The 17,821-nt window shown below is 47.4% G+C and overlaps 1 protein-coding gene across 3 annotated transcripts; it reads left to right on the top strand.

Annotated features, from left to right (window-relative positions):
- Nucleotides 1-3,348: 3,348 nt before the first annotated feature.
- LOC139531556 (histone-lysine N-methyltransferase EZH2-like) lies at nucleotides 3,349-16,113 on the top strand. Of its 3 annotated transcripts, none has more exons than XM_071328102.1 (20): nucleotides 3,349-3,485; nucleotides 5,525-5,636; nucleotides 5,723-5,851; nucleotides 6,030-6,149; nucleotides 6,519-6,639; nucleotides 6,716-6,889; nucleotides 7,096-7,201; nucleotides 7,289-7,452; nucleotides 7,559-7,656; nucleotides 7,840-8,041; nucleotides 8,248-8,414; nucleotides 8,558-8,655; nucleotides 9,468-9,508; nucleotides 9,673-9,798; nucleotides 9,896-10,074; nucleotides 10,200-10,295; nucleotides 10,420-10,501; nucleotides 10,579-10,659; nucleotides 10,897-10,981; nucleotides 15,784-16,113. In XM_071328102.1, exons 2-20 carry the CDS (start codon nucleotides 5,532-5,534, stop codon nucleotides 15,842-15,844), a joined length of 2,235 nt encoding a protein of 744 aa, XP_071184203.1. In that variant the 5' UTR covers nucleotides 3,349-3,485; nucleotides 5,525-5,531; the 3' UTR covers nucleotides 15,845-16,113. The 3 variants fall into 3 exon arrangements, with proteins under 3 accessions (XP_071184203.1, XP_071184202.1, XP_071184204.1); XM_071328101.1 differs by having other exon boundaries at nucleotides 7,289-7,458; XM_071328103.1 differs by having other exon boundaries at nucleotides 3,418-3,485; nucleotides 5,525-5,592; nucleotides 7,289-7,458.
- The last annotated feature ends 1,708 nt before the right edge of the window (nucleotides 16,114-17,821 follow it).

Here is a 17,821-nt window from a genome sequence, read left to right as displayed (position 1 = left end):
CTCATTGATTATTAAATATGGTATTATTACCATAATCTAATGGGGAGTAATGGGGAGTAACTGTAACTGTAAATAGTTGCACGTTAACGTGGTACCAGGGGAGACTGTAAACACCTCGCATATACATATTTGTATCATTGAAAACATAATGCTATACATTATATCGATTAATACCTATTGTAGGTTAGTCGAACAAGAAGCCATGTCAGTATATACGAGACAAACAAACCATATTCAGAAGAATCTCACTAGAACAGAAGAACTGGCACTCAATGAATTAATGAAAGATTCATCTTTGGTTATAAAACCTGCAGACAAGGGGGGTGCTGTGGTTGTTTTAGACTATGAAAAATATAAAGAAGTAATTCAGAGACAACTCAGCAATGAACGTTTCTATAGAAAACTGAGTGTTGATCCCACACAGGTGTTCCAAAGGGATATATGCTCGAATCTGGAGCCCTATTAAACAACCTTATCTCAAAACCTGAATATGAATATCTTTGCTGCAAATGTGCCATACATCCATGCTTATACATTTTACCGAAATTACACAAACCTAAAACACAAGGCAACTATCCAGGCAGACCAGTGGTTGCAGGAATAGGCTCAATGCTAGAGCCATTGTCGAACTTTGTAGACTCTTTTATTAAATCTCATGTGCAATCATTGCCATCATATGTAAAAGACTCTATAGACTTCATAAACAAGATCTCACCAATAACGGGTTTAAAAGAAGACTGTATTTTGGTCACATTAGATGTCGAGAGTCTATATACCAGCATTCCCCATGTGGGGGGGCTGGCAGCACTTGCACACTATTTGGGAGACAGAGATACTAATGAATATCCACCAACAAACTTCATTCTAGAGTTGGCTGAATATGTTTTGACGTATAACTATTTCAGGTTTGATGATGAATACTACCTCCAAACGAATGGAACATCGATGGGCTCTATATTTACTCCGAGCTATGCTAACCTCTATATGGGTCTTTTTGAAGAACATTTTGTTAATAATGAAAACGAGAATCCATTTTTGAATAAAGTCCTGATGTGGTATCGATATATTGACGACATGTTTTGTATATGGGAAGGAACTGAAGAAAAACTGTCAGATTTTATGGCACTACTCAATGACATTGACCCTAATCTCAAATTCACTATTGAACGTGACACTCAACGTGTTCATTATCTCGATATGTGGATTGAGAAATCAAATGGAACCCTGTTTACAACTCTGTATAGAAAAGAAACGGACAGAAATACTCTATTACAGGGTGACAGCTTCCATCCTGAGCCATTAAAAAGGGGACTTCCAAGAAGCCATTTTTTAGACTGCGCCGTATATGCCACTCCACAGGGGATTATCTAGAAAAAGCAGCGGAGATGCGCATGAAGTTTCTAAGAGGCTATTCGTCACAATGTGTGGATGAAGCTCATCATTTGGCATTGGAAAAAACACGAGATGAACTGCTACAATAACACACACATTATTGTGTTTTGTTTGTCCATATTGAATACATCATTTAAACATTCATAGTGCTCTGGCACCCCAATGGTGGAACAAACTCCCTCACGACGCCAGGCCAGCGGAGTCAATCACCACCTTCCGGAGACACCTGAAACCCCACCTCTTTAAGGAATACCTAGGATAGGATAAAGTAATCCTCCTAACCCCCCCCCTCCCCCTTAAAAGAGTTAGATGCACTATTGTAAAGTGGTTGTTCCACTGGATATCATAAGGTGAATGCACCAATTTGTAAGTCGCTCTGGATAAGAGCGTCTGCTAAATGACTTAAATGTAAATGTACAAAAAAGACCCGCTAAAGCTAAAGAACACTCCGTAATGTTCACAACTACATATACTTTGAACTCGCGAAAAGTGGGAGGTGTGGTCAAGAAACACTGGCATATTTTATCATCGGACCCAGGTTTGCCGGCTGAATTAAAATATCCACCACGTATTGTGTATAGGAGAGGTCGCAATTTACGCGATAAATTGGTTCATGCCAACTGCCAGCCACAAAAGAAAATCAGCCAAGCTCTTTTACGCCCTCTACCAAATGGTAGCTATAAATGCAGAGGATGCGCACAGTGCAACAATATGATGAAGTGTGAATATTTCTGCCACCCACACACAGGAAAACGGTTCCAAATAAATGACATTATTACGTGTTCCACCACCCATGTGATTTACATTATTAAATGTCCATGTGGGCTCTGTTATGTCGGTAAAACCACCCGCTCTCTCAAACAGAGAATTAGTGAACATAAAAATTCAATCAGGAGAAACGACAGGGATCATCCAGTCGCAGTACATTTCAATGACCTGAAGCATGACATTTCCACCTTTAGATTTTGTGGCATAGAGAAAGTTAAGATATCAGACAGGGGAGGGGATATTAATAATACTCTGAGTAAAAGAGAATGTTTTTGGATTTTCACCCTCCAGACATTATTTCCTAAAGGACTTAATGATGAAATGCCTATGTATGTTATGTTGCGAAACTGAACATGAAATATGTGTCTCTTGTAGATTATTCTGACGTTTTTCGTACGATGTACCCAATGACTAATGAAAACTTGCTATGTCCTCATTGAGATTTTACTGTCGTGTTCAATACGCCTTATTTATACACTTTTGTAATATTTATGAAATGCATATTGTTATATTTGGTAGCACTTATTTGTTTTTCCTTTGCCTACAACCCCCTTCGATGTGTAGAACGGATGTGGGTGGGGCCAGGTCTACATAAGGGTGCAAATTTAAAAAAATCACAAAAAGCTCTGACGAAGGCCGTGAGGCCGATACGTAAGCTTATTAAATATCGGTTATACTATCAAGAGCAGTGTGCGGTTTCCTTTTTCCTTCAAAACATAATGCTATAAAAGAAAACCGAGAGAACAAAAGGAACTTGTCCACATGTCCCCCAATCCGGGCCCCCCGATGTAGCGCTGCCTATTATTGGCCAGCTCCCCGATTCAATCAGACCTATCGTGATGCATCGCAGTGAGAAGCTTGAATATCCGCTGCGGTGATTGGCCCATATGTTTGGCGCGCGTTGAAGCTACTGTGGTTGGAGTGGGCGGCGAATGTTGAGTGATAGACGGAGAGATGTTTGAATAGTGAGCCAGGTCCTTAGGTGGAAAACATTGCAATTGAGAAAAACTGTTAAATATAATAGTATATTTACAATAAATCCGTTAACAGCCTCAAACAATCCGTGTTATATCCACTGGGAAGTGAAGACCAAAGAGAAGCGCCTGGTTTTGTGTAGCGAGCCGGTGTTGTTCTTTCGCTAGCTAGAGTTGGTAGTCGACTCCGCGGATGTGCGATTTCAATTTATCACCACCACCCCCTACTCTCTAGCTAACGAGCTTGCCAACAAAACAGTAGTAATTCCGGTCAACGAAAGATTATTTCTCGGTGTGTGTCCAGTTGATCCCGAGTCACTACATTGAATGAGGACCGACCCCTCTCTGCAGGTAGGATACGCTGTCAAAATATACAATTGTTCTTTCCTCAGTGAAAAACAAATAATACTAATAGCAAGTCACAACGTTATTTTCCTCTGTCTTGGTCGCTAGGTAGGGAAGGATACTACTGTTCGTTGACCCCGCTCTGGACTTGCCTGATCTGGCAGTTATCAGACATAAAGCAAAACAGTTAGCCAGCCAATGTGGAAATATGATAGTTGTACCAATTAACTCGGGTGTTTTTGCCTGCTGTGGACGGGTTTTCCTTCAATGTTTCCGCATTGACTCATGCCTGGCAACGTTTAACTTTATTGAACTTTGTAGCGGTGTCATTCAAGCCTTAACGTTACTCAGTTTCCGTTATGTCAAGGCATACATTCACAAGAATCAGAATTATTTGGTAGGATGGGTTGAAATACACTTAGCTAGCTTCATATGAATTGGCAAGTTTGCTTGATACTAGCTACGTTGAAAACCACTTAACTACAATTCTGTCAAATTGTCACATTTGACATGACAGCGATTGATTTGGCGATAGCAATGACATCAAAGCGGTTTGATGAACAAAGAAAAATCCAATGTGTGTCACTTGAGAGGGTTTTGACTAGGTGTTATACAACTACGACCGGAAGTTACTTTTTCGTAGCAGGTTAGGATAATTCACGCAGCAGGTTACTAGTAGGAGATTTAGTGGTCTTGCACTAGTGTAGTACAGCATTACCTTATACGATTGTTAATTGTACTCTTCGTCTTAATATTGAGACCCTCATCGAACATCTGAACGTGTTTGTATCGAACTGTTAAACAAAGAAAGATTCGAGTAGCGCCGTAGCCCAGCGGCTTAAAAAAGTTTGACCTATAGCCTAAAGGTCGCCTGTTCGAATTCGGACCGGGTGTTGGGGAAATTGATCTGGCAACTGTAGGACTGCTGGGTTCACTTCCTCCTCACAACAATCGCCAACCGTTGCTCTCCACCCAGGGGTGCTGCACTGCAGCTTGACCCTGTGTTCCTCTCAACTTCATGTCTGTATGAGGTGTGCTGTCTGGGTTGAGAAATGACAGCAGAATACGTTGTTTGTTTCCTGTAACTATGGTCAAAGTAAAGTTATATTGTGTAAACGTACTGCGAGTCATTCTCTGCTTAGAGAAACCCTAGACATCAGTATCCAGTGTGGTGCCTGGTGGTGTGTGATGACAGGTTTCCATGGCAGCCTGTAGAGTGTATGTGTCCTCAAGGAAGGAGATCTGATTGGATTAGACCAGGCTTTATTTATAATAGCATCTGCTTTAGTAGAGAAGTCCTGGAGAAATGGATGTTGGAGATGGCCTGAGTTCACAAGCTGCAGAAATCATGCCTGCTTCAAGACTGCTGTCTGATTTCCTCAGTTTTTCACTGAGGAAAGAACAATTGTATATTTTGACAGCGTATCCTACCTGCAGGCTGGTCAGATATGACAATGTCAGGGCAGATGAACAAAAGGAGACTCTAGTTCCTCTACCCAGAGCTATAGGCAGTATTCTTTCCAGTAGTGTGTCATCAGTATGTGGTTTTGACCAATCAGACAGCAGTCTTGAAGCAGACACATGATTTCTGCAGCTTGTGAACTCAGGCCATCTCCAACATCCATTTCTCCAGGACTTCTCTACTAAAGCAGATGCTATTATGGAGGCTACAGGACTGTGTTTGGGACTGAGCCTGTGATGGAAGCCAAAGACTGATTTTGTGATTTCTGTTTTACCCCAAGTAAATGGACAATAAAGCCTTTGAATGTGAATTAGAGACATGAAACAAGAAGTTAGTTGGCCTGGCGTTGAATTTCTCAGTGCGTCTGTAGAACGGGTGTGGAGAGATGGGAATCGAAACTAGAACGACCGTTCATGACTCTGGAAATAGACTCTGCCCCTTATCAACATGTACAATGATGAACAATGGTGTCCAAAGTTCCGTTGGGTTTTTGTAAAATGTCAAATCTCAGCTCTTAGTGCGGAAGCATAGCTCTTAGCCTTTTCTCCTGTACTGTGCATGATTGTAAAAGCCTGTGTTCCAGGTTGACCATGGTGCTGACAGGGAAGCGGTCTGTGAAGGGACCAGTGGGTTGGAGGAGGAGGGTGAAGTGTGAGTACATGAGGCTACGCTTCAGACGGGCCGACGAGGTCAAGGTACACACACACGCACACACGCACACACGCATACACGCACACAGAGAGAGAGAGAGGTTTCTGACGGTGCGTTTTCTCCTCCCTAGAGTATGTTTAACTCTAACCGTCAGAGGATCTTGGAGCGGACAGACATCCTGAATGCTGAGTGGAAGTCCAGGAGGATCCAGCCCCTTCACATCATGACATCTGTTAGCTCCTTACGAGGAACCAGAGAGGTCAGCGCGCACTTCACTCACGCATCTAGCCAAAGATATTGTAAATCCATGTTTTACATGCTAACAGATGTCCGTTTTTTAAACATCAGTTTATTGTCTTTCACCATGTTTCACCTTTTACAGTTCTTCACCAGTGTGACTTGTCTGAGTTCTATAATGTGTATATTGTCTCCTACAGTGTACGGTGGACAGTGGTTTCTCCGAGTTCTCCAAACAGGTGATCCCTCTGAAGACGCTCAACGCTGTGGCCTCTGTACCTGTCATGTACTCCTGGTCCCCGCTACAGCAGAACTTCATGGTAAACATAAAAACACACAAACTGTGCGATACTAAGCTTGTTCTGACACGTGCGCTGGAACTGTAGTTATCCAATCTGATGTAGTAGTCTAGTCCCGACTTGATGATAGTGATTTCTTAAACTTTAATGGAGTTGTTCGGACACATCTGGCCTATTGACTCGCTACTTCTACCTACAAGGCAGGCCAGGTGTGTGTCAGTAGGCCAGGTGTGTGTCAGTAGGCCAGGTGTGTGTCAGTAGGCCAGGTGTGTGTCAGTAGGCCAGGTGTGTGTGTGTCAGTAGGCCAGGTGTGTGTGTGTCAGTAGGCCAGGTGTGTCACCTCGCCTACTGACCCACCTGGCCTATTGACACACCTTGCCTGCCTTGTAGGTAGAAGATGAGACGGTTCTCCACAACATCCCCTACATGGGAGACGAGATTCTGGACCAAGACGGAACCTTCATAGAGGAACTCATCAAGAACTACGACGGCAAAGTTCACGGAGACCGGGGTAAGACACTGTTTTATATTATCACGTTTTGATTTGATGTGGTGTCATGTTTAATGACTGGTGTGTCTGTTTCCAGAGTGCGGCTTCATTAATGATGAGATCTTTGTGGAGCTGGTGGGGGCCCTGACCCAGTACAGTGACAACGAGGAGGATTTTGATGAAGAAGAGCAGGAGTTGAAGATGGAGCTGTGTGAGGGGAAGGACCACATGGTTGAGGATCCCCACCAGGAACCCCTGATCAACACTGAAAGTAAGGCAGACTGCCTCTAACCAAGAATAGAAATTAGCCTTATCCCAAAACGATTCCTTCTCCCCTTTATCTCACCTAGTTCCCTTCCCTAGGTCCTCTCAGGTCTTAATCTCTCCTTACCCTCCTGTGTCCTGTGTGGGCTGACGCAGTGACTGTTTTTTAAAGAAGTTGTGTGTGTGTATCCCCTATGTGTTCTCTGCTTTTAGGCCAAGGCAGCAGTGACAGTTCCAAGAAGTTTCCGTCTGATAAGATCTTTGAGGCCATTTCCTCCATGTTCCCTGATAAGGGCTCCACAGAGGCACTCAAAGAGAAGTAAGTACTCCTCTGTGTGTGTGTGTGTGTGTCAGTAGTGCATGTTTCTGTTTTGTCTGTACTATAATGAGGTGTGTGTGTTATCAGGTACAAGGAGCTGACAGAGCCCCAGTTGCCCGGTGCGGTGCCTCCAGAGTGTACTCCTAACATGGACGGTCCTAACGCTCGCTCCGTTCAGAGAGAACAGAGTCTACACTCCTTCCACACACTGTTCTGCCGGCGCTGCTTCAAATACGACTGCTTCCTGCACCGTGAGTGTACGGACACGCTTTCTCTCTCCCCATTTAGACTGTTCTGCACTACCCCTCTTTGACTTCACTGTGACCACTCATCTCTCTCCTCTGTCTCTCTCTCCAGCCTTCCATGCGACGCCTAACACCTATAAGCGTAAAAACATGGAGAATCTGTTGGACAGTAAACCCTGTGGTGACGAGTGCTATATGTACCTGGTGCAGGCAAGTACACACACACACACACACACACACACACACACACACACACACACACACACACACACACACACACACACACACACACACACACACACACACACACACACACACACACACACACACACACACACACACAGAGAGAGAGACACCTCCAGTTCTGATTGTTGTTCTGTGGTGGTTGTCTAGGATGGTTTGGTGAGGGAGTACCCTGACGGCATGGCAACCGAGAGGTCCAAGACTCCTTCCAAAAGCCCCGTGATCCGTCGCCGGGGACGACCCAGCGGCAACAGCCGGCCCAGCACACCAACAGTCTCCACGGATACCAAAGACACGGACAGCGAGCAGGAGGGGAAAGATGATGATAAGAAGGACACCACCAGCAGCTCAGGTACACACACACACACACACACACACACACACACACACACACACACACACACACACACACACACACACACACACACACACACACACACACACACACACACACACACACACACACACACACACCAGCACCACCACACGCCCACCAACACACACACCACCACACCACACCACAGACACACACTAACCATTACCGTGTGTGTACTCTAGAGGGCAACTCACGGTGCCAGCCTTCAGAGAAGTTGAAGCTGACGTGTGACCCTCAGGTTGTTGATTGGAGCGCTGCCGAGGCTTCACTCTTTAGGGTTCTCATCGGAACCTACTATGATAACTACTGCCCTATAGCACGACTCATAGGAACCAAGACCTGCAGACAGGTGTGTGTATCTATCATCACAGCACCTATGCTGAAAGTAATTTTCTCTCTTTCACATTTCTTACATTTTTACCCCCCTTTGAACTCATAACGTTGTGGGCTAACTTGGCAGGTTGTATATTGTCTAGTAATGTGTGTCTCTAGGTCTACGAGTTCAGAGTAAAGGAGTCTAGTATCATCGCTCGTGCTCCGGCTGAGGACGAAGACACGCCCCCTCGCAAGAAGAAGCGGAAACACCACAGGTAACACGGAACCCAAACCGGCTGCTCGCGTGCGCCATCGTGCGCTATCGTGCATACATTTATTTAGCCCCCCCACACCAAACGCGATCACGACACGCAGGTTAAAATACTCTCAAAACAATGACATTAATTTGGGGACAGGTCTAAAAGCATTAAACATGCATGGTAATTTAGCTAGTTAGCTTGCACTTGCTAGCTAAAGTTAATTTGTCGTATTTAGCTAGCTTGCTGTTGCTAGCTAATTTGTTTTGGGACATAAACATTGAGTTGTTATTTTACCTGAAATGCACAAGGACCTCTACTCCGACAATTACTCCACACATAAAACGGCCAACCGAATCGTTTCTAGTCATCTCTCCTCCTTCCAGGCTTTTTCATTGTTTAACTTATATGGTGATTGGCATCTAAACTTTCATTATATTACCACGACTACTGGCAAAACAGTTCGTCTTTCAATCACCCACGTGGGTATAACCAATGAGGAGATGGCACGTGGGTACCTGCTTCTATAAACCAATGAGGAGATGGGAGAGGCAGGACTTGCAGCGCGATCTGCGTCAGAAATAGAACTGACTTCTATTTTAGCCCCCAGACGCGCGCGCAATAATTGGTCAACATGGATTTCTAAATTTATTTTGTGACGCTCGCGCACGCGACGTGTCCGGTCTGGTCAGCATGTAAGCCTCGCCCAAAATATAGACTGACTGCTTGAGGGTGCACTAATGGGGCGACTGAGAAGGGTACAGTCGGAGGATCTGGTTGTCAACTTTCATGGAAAATATATACTAACTTACTGGTGGTGGTGTTTTCAGGTTATGGGCCACTTACTGCAGGAAGATCCAGCTGAAGAAAGGTGACGATTGTCTCCATCTCTCCTAGCATTGGAACCTTCACAATACTCTGTTAGCTTGCGGCGCCACACAATCTTTGAATGTGTTGTGGTCAATGTGACGTGTTTATGACTAATTCATTTTTTGTTGCAAGTTGCTGACCTGTGCTTGAACCCTTCCCCTGTAGATGGCTCGTCCAACCACGTGTATAACTACCAGCCATGTGACCACCCCCGCCAGCCCTGTGACTCCTCCTGCCCCTGCGTCACCGCTCAGAACTTCTGTGAGAAATTCTGCCAGTGCAGCTCAGAGTGTGAGGACATTTTTAAATACTTTATTTCCATACAATATTACATTGCAGATGACCAGTTTCTGTGACACACTCACTCTAACTGTCTGTCTGTGTGTAGGTCAGAACCGTTTCCCAGGATGCAGGTGTAAGGCCCAGTGCAACACCAAGCAGTGTCCGTGTTACCTGGCGGTCAGGGAGTGTGACCCTGACCTGTGTCTGACCTGCGGAGCCGCTGAACACTGGGACAGCAAGAACGTCTCCTGTAAAAACTGCTCCATACAAAGGGGAGCCAAGAAGGTCTCACACACACACACACACACACACACACACACTCCCAGTATGGATCGCATTGTCCAGCTGTACAGGACTTTTCCTTTGTTGGTTTGGTATCTGTTGCTCACTATTTGGCCCCCACCTCTCAGCACCTGCTCCTAGCGCCGTCTGATGTCGCAGGCTGGGGCATCTTCATCAAAGAGCCAGTTCAGAAGAATGAGTTCATCTCTGAGTACTGTGGAGAGGTGAGGCTCAACTCTGTCTGGGTGATGGCTTTTGCCTGCTTGTATGTGATGTACAAACCTGTGGAAAATAATTGTTCTGTTTGTTGATCCTGTGTGTGTGTGTTTCTCTCTCCCTTCCTTGTAGATAATCTCCCAAGATGAGGGTGATCGCAGAGGGAAGGTCTATGACAAATACATGTGTAGCTTCCTGTTCAACCTCAACAATGGTAACACACACACAAAAGTATTGAAATACTGTTTTTGTTAAGTGGGAGGGCAAGCTAACCCCCCCCCCCTTCCCCAGACTTTGTAGTGGATGCTACTAGGAAGGGAAACAAGATTCGTTTCGCCAACCATTCCGTTCATCCCAACTGCTATGCAAAAGGTCAGACAGCCCCTAAAACACTTTCATTAGTTGATTTTGTGTGAATGTTTCCCAAGGGGTCAAGATGAGAAAGTATCCTACAGCAGTGTTTAAACCACCAGATGTATATCAGCTGATCCAGCCAGTCTGGTGTATAGAACTTAATACGCCGGCAGATGGGACCAACAGACGTAACACTGATGCAGCCTTTGACTGATAAGACCTCTGTATTGTGCTGACAGTCTCCTCTCTCTGCAGTGATGATGGTGAATGGGGACCACAGGATAGGGATCTTCGCTAAGAGAACCATCCAGACTGGAGAGGAGCTCTTCTTTGACTACAGGTCAGTCTATCAGGGTTACTAACCAGCCAGTCTGCAGCCTGGTGGCCGGGTCAACAGGGTTACTAACCAGCCAGTCTGCAGCCTGGCGGCCGGGTCAACAGGGTTACTGACCAGCCAGTCTGCAGCCTGGCGGCCGGGTCAACAGGGTTACTGACCAGCCAGTCTGCAGCCTGGCGGCCGGGTCAACAGGGTTACTGACCAGCCAGTCTGCAGCCTGGCGGCCGGGTCAACAGGGTTACTGACCAGCCAGTCTGCAGCCTGGCGGCCGGGTCAACAGGGTTACTGACCAGCCAGTCTGCAGCCTGGCGGCCGGGTCAACAGGGTTACTGACCAGCCAGTCTGCAGCCTGGCGGCCGGGTCAACAGGGTTACTGACCAGCCAGTCTGCAGCCTGGCGGCCGGGTCAACAGGGTTACTGACCAGCCAGTCTGCAGCCTGGCGGCCGGGTCAACAGGGTTACTGACCAGCCAGTCTGCAGCCTGGCGGCCGGGTCAACAGGGTTACTGACCAGCCAGTCTGCAGCCTGGCGGCCGGGTCAACAGGGTTACTAACCAGCCAGTCTGCAGCCTGGCGGCCGGGTCAACAGGGTTACTAACCAGCCAGCCTGGCGGCCGGGTCAACAGGGTTACTAACCAGCCGGTCTGCGGCCGGGTCAACAGGGTTACTAAACAGCCGGTCTGCGGCCGGGTCAACAGGGTTACTAACCAGCCGGTCTGCGGCCGGGTCAACAGGGTTACTAACCAGCCGGTCTGCGGCCGGGTCAACAGGGTTACTAACCAGCCGGTCTGCGGCCGGGTCAACAGGGTTACTAACCAGCCGGTCTGCGGCCGGGTCAACAGGGTTACTAACCAGCCGGTCTGCGGCCGGGTCAACAGGGTTACTAACCAGCCGGTCTGCGGCCGGGTCAACAGGGTTACTAACCAGCCGGTCTGCGGCCGGGTCAACAGGGTTACTAACCAGCCGGTCTGCGGCCGGGTCAACAGGGTTACTAACCAGCCGGTCTGCGGCCGGGTCAACAGGGTTACTAACCAGCCGGTCTGCGGCCGGGTCAACAGGGTTACTAACCAGCCGGTCTGCGGCCGGGTCAACAGGGTTACTAACCAGCCGGTCTGCGGCCGGGTCAACAGGGTTACTAACCAGCCGGTCTGCGGCCGGGTCAACAGGGTTACTAACCAGCCGGTCTGCGGCCGGGTCAACAGGGTTACTAACCAGCCGGTCTGCGGCCGGGTCAACAGGGTTACTAACCAGCCGGTCTGCGGCCGGGTCAACAGGGTTACTAACCAGCCGGTCTGCGGCCGGGTCAACAGGGTTACTAACCAGCCGGTCTGCGGCCGGGTCAACAGGGTTACTAACCAGCCGGTCTGCGGCCGGGTCAACAGGGTTACTAACCAGCCGGTCTGCGGCCGGGTCAACAGGGTTACTAACCAGCCGGTCTGCGGCCGGGTCAACAGGGTTACTAACCAGCCGGTCTGCGGCCGGGTCAACAGGGTTACTAACCAGCCGGTCTGCGGCCGGGTCAACAGGGTTACTAACCAGCCGGTCTGCGGCCGGGTCAACAGGGTTACTAACCAGCCGGTCTGCGGCCGGGTCAACAGGGTTACTAACCAGCCGGTCTGCGGCCGGGTCAACAGGGTTACTAACCAGCCGGTCTGCGGCCGGGTCAACAGGGTTACTAACCAGCCGGTCTGCGGCCGGGTCAACAGGGTTACTAACCAGCCGGTCTGCGGCCGGGTCAACAGGGTTACTAACCAGCCGGTCTGCGGCCGGGTCAACAGGGTTACTAACCAGCCGGTCTGCGGCCGGGTCAACAGGGTTACTAACCAGCCGGTCCGCAGCCTGGCGGCCGGGTCAACAGGGTTACTAACCAGCCGGTCCGCAGCCTGGCGGCCGGGTCAACAGGGTTAATAACCAGCCGGTCCGCAGCCTGGCGGCCGGGTCAACAGGGTTAATAACCAGCCGGTCCGCAGCCTGGCGGCCGGGTCAACAGGGTTACTAACCAGCCGGTCCGCAGCCTGGCGGCCGGGTCAACAGGGTTACTAACCAGCCAGTCCGCAGCCTGGCGGCCGGGTCAACAGGGTTACTAACCAGCCAGTCTGCGGCCGGGTCAACAGGGTTACTAACCAGCCAGTCCGCAGCCTGGCGGCCGAGTCAACAGGGTTACTAACCAGCCAGTCTGCGGCCGGGTCAACAGGGTTACTAACCAGCCAGTCCGCAGCCTGGCGGCCGAGTCAACAGGGTTACTAACCAGCCAGTCTGCGGCCGGGTCAACAGGGTTACTAACCAGCCAGTCCGCAGCCTGGCGGCCGGGTCAACAGGGTTACTAACCAGCCAGTCCGCAGCCTGGCGGCCGGGTCAACAGGGTTACTAACCAGCCAGTCCGCAGCCTGGCGGCCGGGTCAACAGGGTTACTAACCAGCCAGTCTGCAGCCTGGCGGCCGGGTCAACTAGGATCGTATTAATCAGCACGTGTCCATGTGAATACTCTGAGGAGGGTGTCGATTTCCCTCCCCGTTTGGTCTCAATGACTAACTCTTAAGGTACAGGGCCTCATTGACCTCTTGACTTTTTCCACATTTTGTTACGTTACAGCCTTATTTTAAAATTGATTAAATGTTTTTTTCCCCTGCCTCATCAATCTACACACAATACTAAATAATGACAAATCAAAAACAGGTTTTTAGAAAAGTTTGCAAATGTATTAAAAGCAAAAAACTGATATCTAATTTACATATGTTGTATTCAGATCTTTTACTCAGTATTTTGTTGAAGCACCTCTTGGGTCTGATGCTACAAACTTGGCACACCTGTATTTGGGGAGTTTCTCCCATTCTTCTCTGCAGATCCTCTCAAACTCTCAGGTTAGATGGGGAGCGTCTCTGCACAGCTATTTTCAGGTCTCTCCAGAGATGTTTGATTGGGTTCAAGTCTAGGCTCTGGCTGCGCCACTCAAGGACATTCAGAAACTTGTCCTGAAGTCACCCCTGCGTTGTCTTGGCTGTGTCCTTAGGGTTGTTGTCCTGTAGAAGGTGAACCTTCGTCCCAGTCTGAGGTCCTGAATGCTCTGGAGCAGGTTTTCATCAAGGATCTCTCTGTACTTTGCTCTGTTCATCTCTCCCTCGATCCTGACTAGTCTCCCAGTCCCTGCTGCGAAAAACATCCCCACTGCATGATGCTGCCACCACCATGCTTCACTGTAGAGATGATGCCAGGTTTCCTCCAGATGTGACGCTTGGCATTCAGGCCAAAGAGTTCAATCTTTGTTTCATCAGACCAGAGAATCTTGTTTCACATGGGCTGAGTCTAGGTGCTTTTTGGCAAACTCCAAGTGAGCTGACATGTGACTTTTACTGAGGAGTGGCTTCCTTCGGGCCATTCTACCATAAATGCCTGTTTGGTGAAGTGTTGCAGAGATGGTTTCCTTTCTGGAAGGTTCTGTCAAAGCTCTGTCAAAGTGAACATCGGGTTCTTGGTCATCTCCCTGACCAAGGCCCTTCTTCACCAATTTGCTCAGTTTGGCAGGGAGGCCAGCTCTAGGAAGAGTCTTGGTTGTTCCAGACTTCTTTCATTTAAGAATGATGGAGGCCACTGTGTTTTTGGGGATCTTCAATGCTGCAGACATTTTTTGTCTAATCAATTGAATTTACCACAGGTGGACTCCAATCAAGAGAAACATCTCAAGGATGATAAATGGGAGCAGGATGCACCTGAGCTCAATTTTGAGTCTCATAGCAAAGGGTCTGAATCCTTTTTTTAATTTTATTTTTTACATTTGCAGAAATTTCTGGACCTGTTTTTGCTGTGGCATTATGTGTGTGTGTGTGGATTGATGAGGGGGAAAAAGTACTTTTAATCAATTTTAGAATGAGGCTGTGGAAAAAGTCAAGGGGTCTGAATACTTTCAACTGGAAACCTAGAGTGCATTTGGGTCTATGGACATGACTGTAGACCTCTGTCGCAGCGACCTCATGAACATTCTGTCGTCCGACATCAAACGTGTCATCGTTATGAAGAAGTATAAACACAAAACGACAGTCTCTGCATGACCTCAGCAGCCTGGTGTTCCAAATAGCATACTTGCTCTATTTCAGGGGTATTTATCTCTTACCCTACAAGGTCCGGAACCTTCTGGGTTTCTGTTCTACCTGATAATTAATTGCACATACCTGGTCTCCTAGGTGGAAACCAGTCCCTTTATTAGTGGTCCAGAGTTGAGTTTGAACTGCAATAAACCCCTCAGTTTAAAATGAAATGACGTAAATGTCAATTTAGCAAGACAGGCGACTAAAAGCAACTTTTTAAACAATGTTTTGGTTCGTTGTTAGCTCGTTAATGACCCAAGTATAGCTGACAGGGTCTTAACTGCAGCCACTTTTTATTCATTGAGGAACATAAACCCACAACATTATTTACAAGGTAATGGCGAGCTTACAGAAAACGGCTTACGGTTGTGAGTGACTAAAGTAAAAGCAGGTAGTGCTACTGCACTATTTCAGACCTCCAGTCTCTGCACAGATGGATTTGGTCTTGTTGCTGTAGCAGCCCAGTAACCACGACAATGAATGTTGCAACAGTCGCAGAGACATTCACTTTCTTCATGCCTGTGAGACAAGGAAACTGACAGTCTTCAGACATTCCTCCGGATTATAAATGAAGTCTTTTAACCATCAACACTTGTCGCATTCTAATTGTCTACTGACATGACGTTAGAGTAACTGTAAACCAGGCTTTTATACGTACGCTTACACTCACACGCTTTGTGGTTGGTTTGACATCTCTAGCTAACTGGTCATGTTTCTCTCTCAGGTACAGTCAGGCTGATGCTCTGAAGTACGTCGGCATCGAGCGGGAGTCAGAGATACCATGATCCCCTCTTCTACCTCCTCTGGATCAACACAAAGCCCTTACACACACACTCTTCAGGAAACCCAAACGACTCTTTGTCGGAATCCTGGGATGCTTCAAGAATTCTGGAAAGTCTCTTTTTCTCACTTTGAATAATTTTTCTACCAACAAATCTTCCCGTTCTCTGGGATTTGTGAGCCTCTTGGTAACTATGGTCACTAGAACGTCCTTCCTGTTTACAGCTAACAAACATTAACCGTTCTTAATAAATCCACTGACTGGTTCTCTTTAGCTCTGTGATACTTTTTTTTATACTTGAGGTCAATCCAAATGAATGCACACATTATTGACTCTGAAATCACAACTGGTTTTAAATCTTTTACTGGGACCAAAACTCTTTTTTTTTAGGGCCTGGCATTAGCCCCTGACCACCAGCTAGACTAAATGTGGATTAAAAAGATCTCCGTGACTGGTGATTCCCCACTCCCTTATCCAGTGTCCAAACCTTGGTCTCAGACCCCACAGACACACACACTGGAGTGCCAGAACACTGTTTTGGGACTATAGCCTGATATCGGAGGTCAAATCAAATTTTATTGGTCACATACACATGGTTAGCAGATGTTAATGCGAGTGTAGCGAAATGCTTGTGATTTCTAGTTCCGACCGTGCAGTAATATCTAACAAGTAATCTGACAATTCCACAACAACTACCTGATACACACATCTAAAGGGATGGAATAAGAATATGTACATATAAATATTTGGATGAGAAATCAAAAGTCAAAATACTGCATAGTTTTCTAAGGACTCGAGACGACCATCTCTGTCGGCGCCATCTGAGCTTGGTGACTGAAAGGATGAGTGATGACCAGCAAAACATCTGGTTTATTCCAAAAATCATCTTCTGTCTGTTTCACTTGTTTCAATGTTTTGATGATGATGATGACCACCTGAGCGATGCTTGGATGCGGTCTCTGTTCTGGATGATGATGATGATGATGACCACCTGAGGGATGCTTGGATGCGGTCTCTGTTCTAGATGATGATGATGATGACCACCTGAGCGATGCTTGGATGCGGTCTCTGTTCTGGATGATGATGATGATGATGACCACCTGAGGGATGCTTGGATGCGGTCTCTGTTCTAGATGATGATGATGATGACCACCTGAGGGATGCTTGGATGCGGTCTCTGTTCTGGATGATGATGATGATGATGACCACCTGAGGGATGCTTGGATGCGGTCTCTGTTCTAGATGATGATGATGATGACCACCTGAGGGATGCTTGGATGCGGTCTCTGTTCTAGATGATGATGATGATGACCACCTGAGGGATGCTTGGATGCTGTCTCTGTTCTAGATGATGATGATGATGACCACCTGAGGGATGCTTGGATGCGGTCTCTGTTCTAGATGATGATGATGATGACCACCTGAGGGATGCTTGGATGCGGTCTCTGTTCTAGATGATGATGATGATGACATTTACATTTACATTTTTACATTTAAGTCATTTAGCAGACGCTCTTATCCAGAGCGACTTACAAATTGGTGCATTCACCTTATGATATCCAGTGGAACAACCACTTTACAATAGTGCATCTAACTCTTTTAAGGGGGGGGGGTTAGAAGGATTACTTTATCCTATCCTAGGTATTCCTTAAAGAGGTGGGGTTTCAGGTGTCTCCGGAAGGTGGTGATTGACTCCGCTGACCTGGCGTCGTGAGGGAGTTTGTTCCACCATTGGGGTGCCAGAGCAGCGAACAGTTTTGACTGGGCTGAGCGGGAACTGTACTTCCTCAGAGGTAGGGAGGCGAGCAGGCCAGAGGTGGATGAACGCAGTGCCCTTGTTTGGGTGTAGGGCCTGATCAGAGCCTGAAGGTACGGAGGTGCCGTTCCCCTCACAGCTCCGTAGGCAAGCACCATGGTCTTGTAGCGGATGCGAGCTTCAACTGGAAGCCAGTGGAGAGAGCGGAGGAGCGGGGTGACGTGA

Source organism: Salvelinus alpinus, chromosome 10 (genome assembly GCF_045679555.1).
Source record: "Salvelinus alpinus chromosome 10, SLU_Salpinus.1, whole genome shotgun sequence".
Lineage (NCBI taxonomy): Eukaryota > Metazoa > Chordata > Actinopteri > Salmoniformes > Salmonidae > Salvelinus > Salvelinus alpinus.
The sequence above is the reverse complement of the archived record's forward strand: the minus strand, read 5'-3'. Positions and strand labels throughout refer to the sequence as shown.

Bases quoted from the DNA above. Each gene is read 5' to 3' on its own strand.
- LOC139531556 (XM_071328101.1), top strand. From the start codon at position 5,532: ATGGTGCTGACAGGGAAGCGGTCTGTGAAGGGACCAGTGGGTTGGAGG. The intron at 8,415-8,557 runs GTGTGTGTATCT...GTGTGTCTCTAG, and splicing joins GAACCAAGACCTGCAGACAG to GTCTACGAGTTCAGAGTAAA. The intron at 10,982-15,783 runs GTCAGTCTATCA...TTTCTCTCTCAG, and splicing joins GAGCTCTTCTTTGACTACAG to GTACAGTCAGGCTGATGCTC.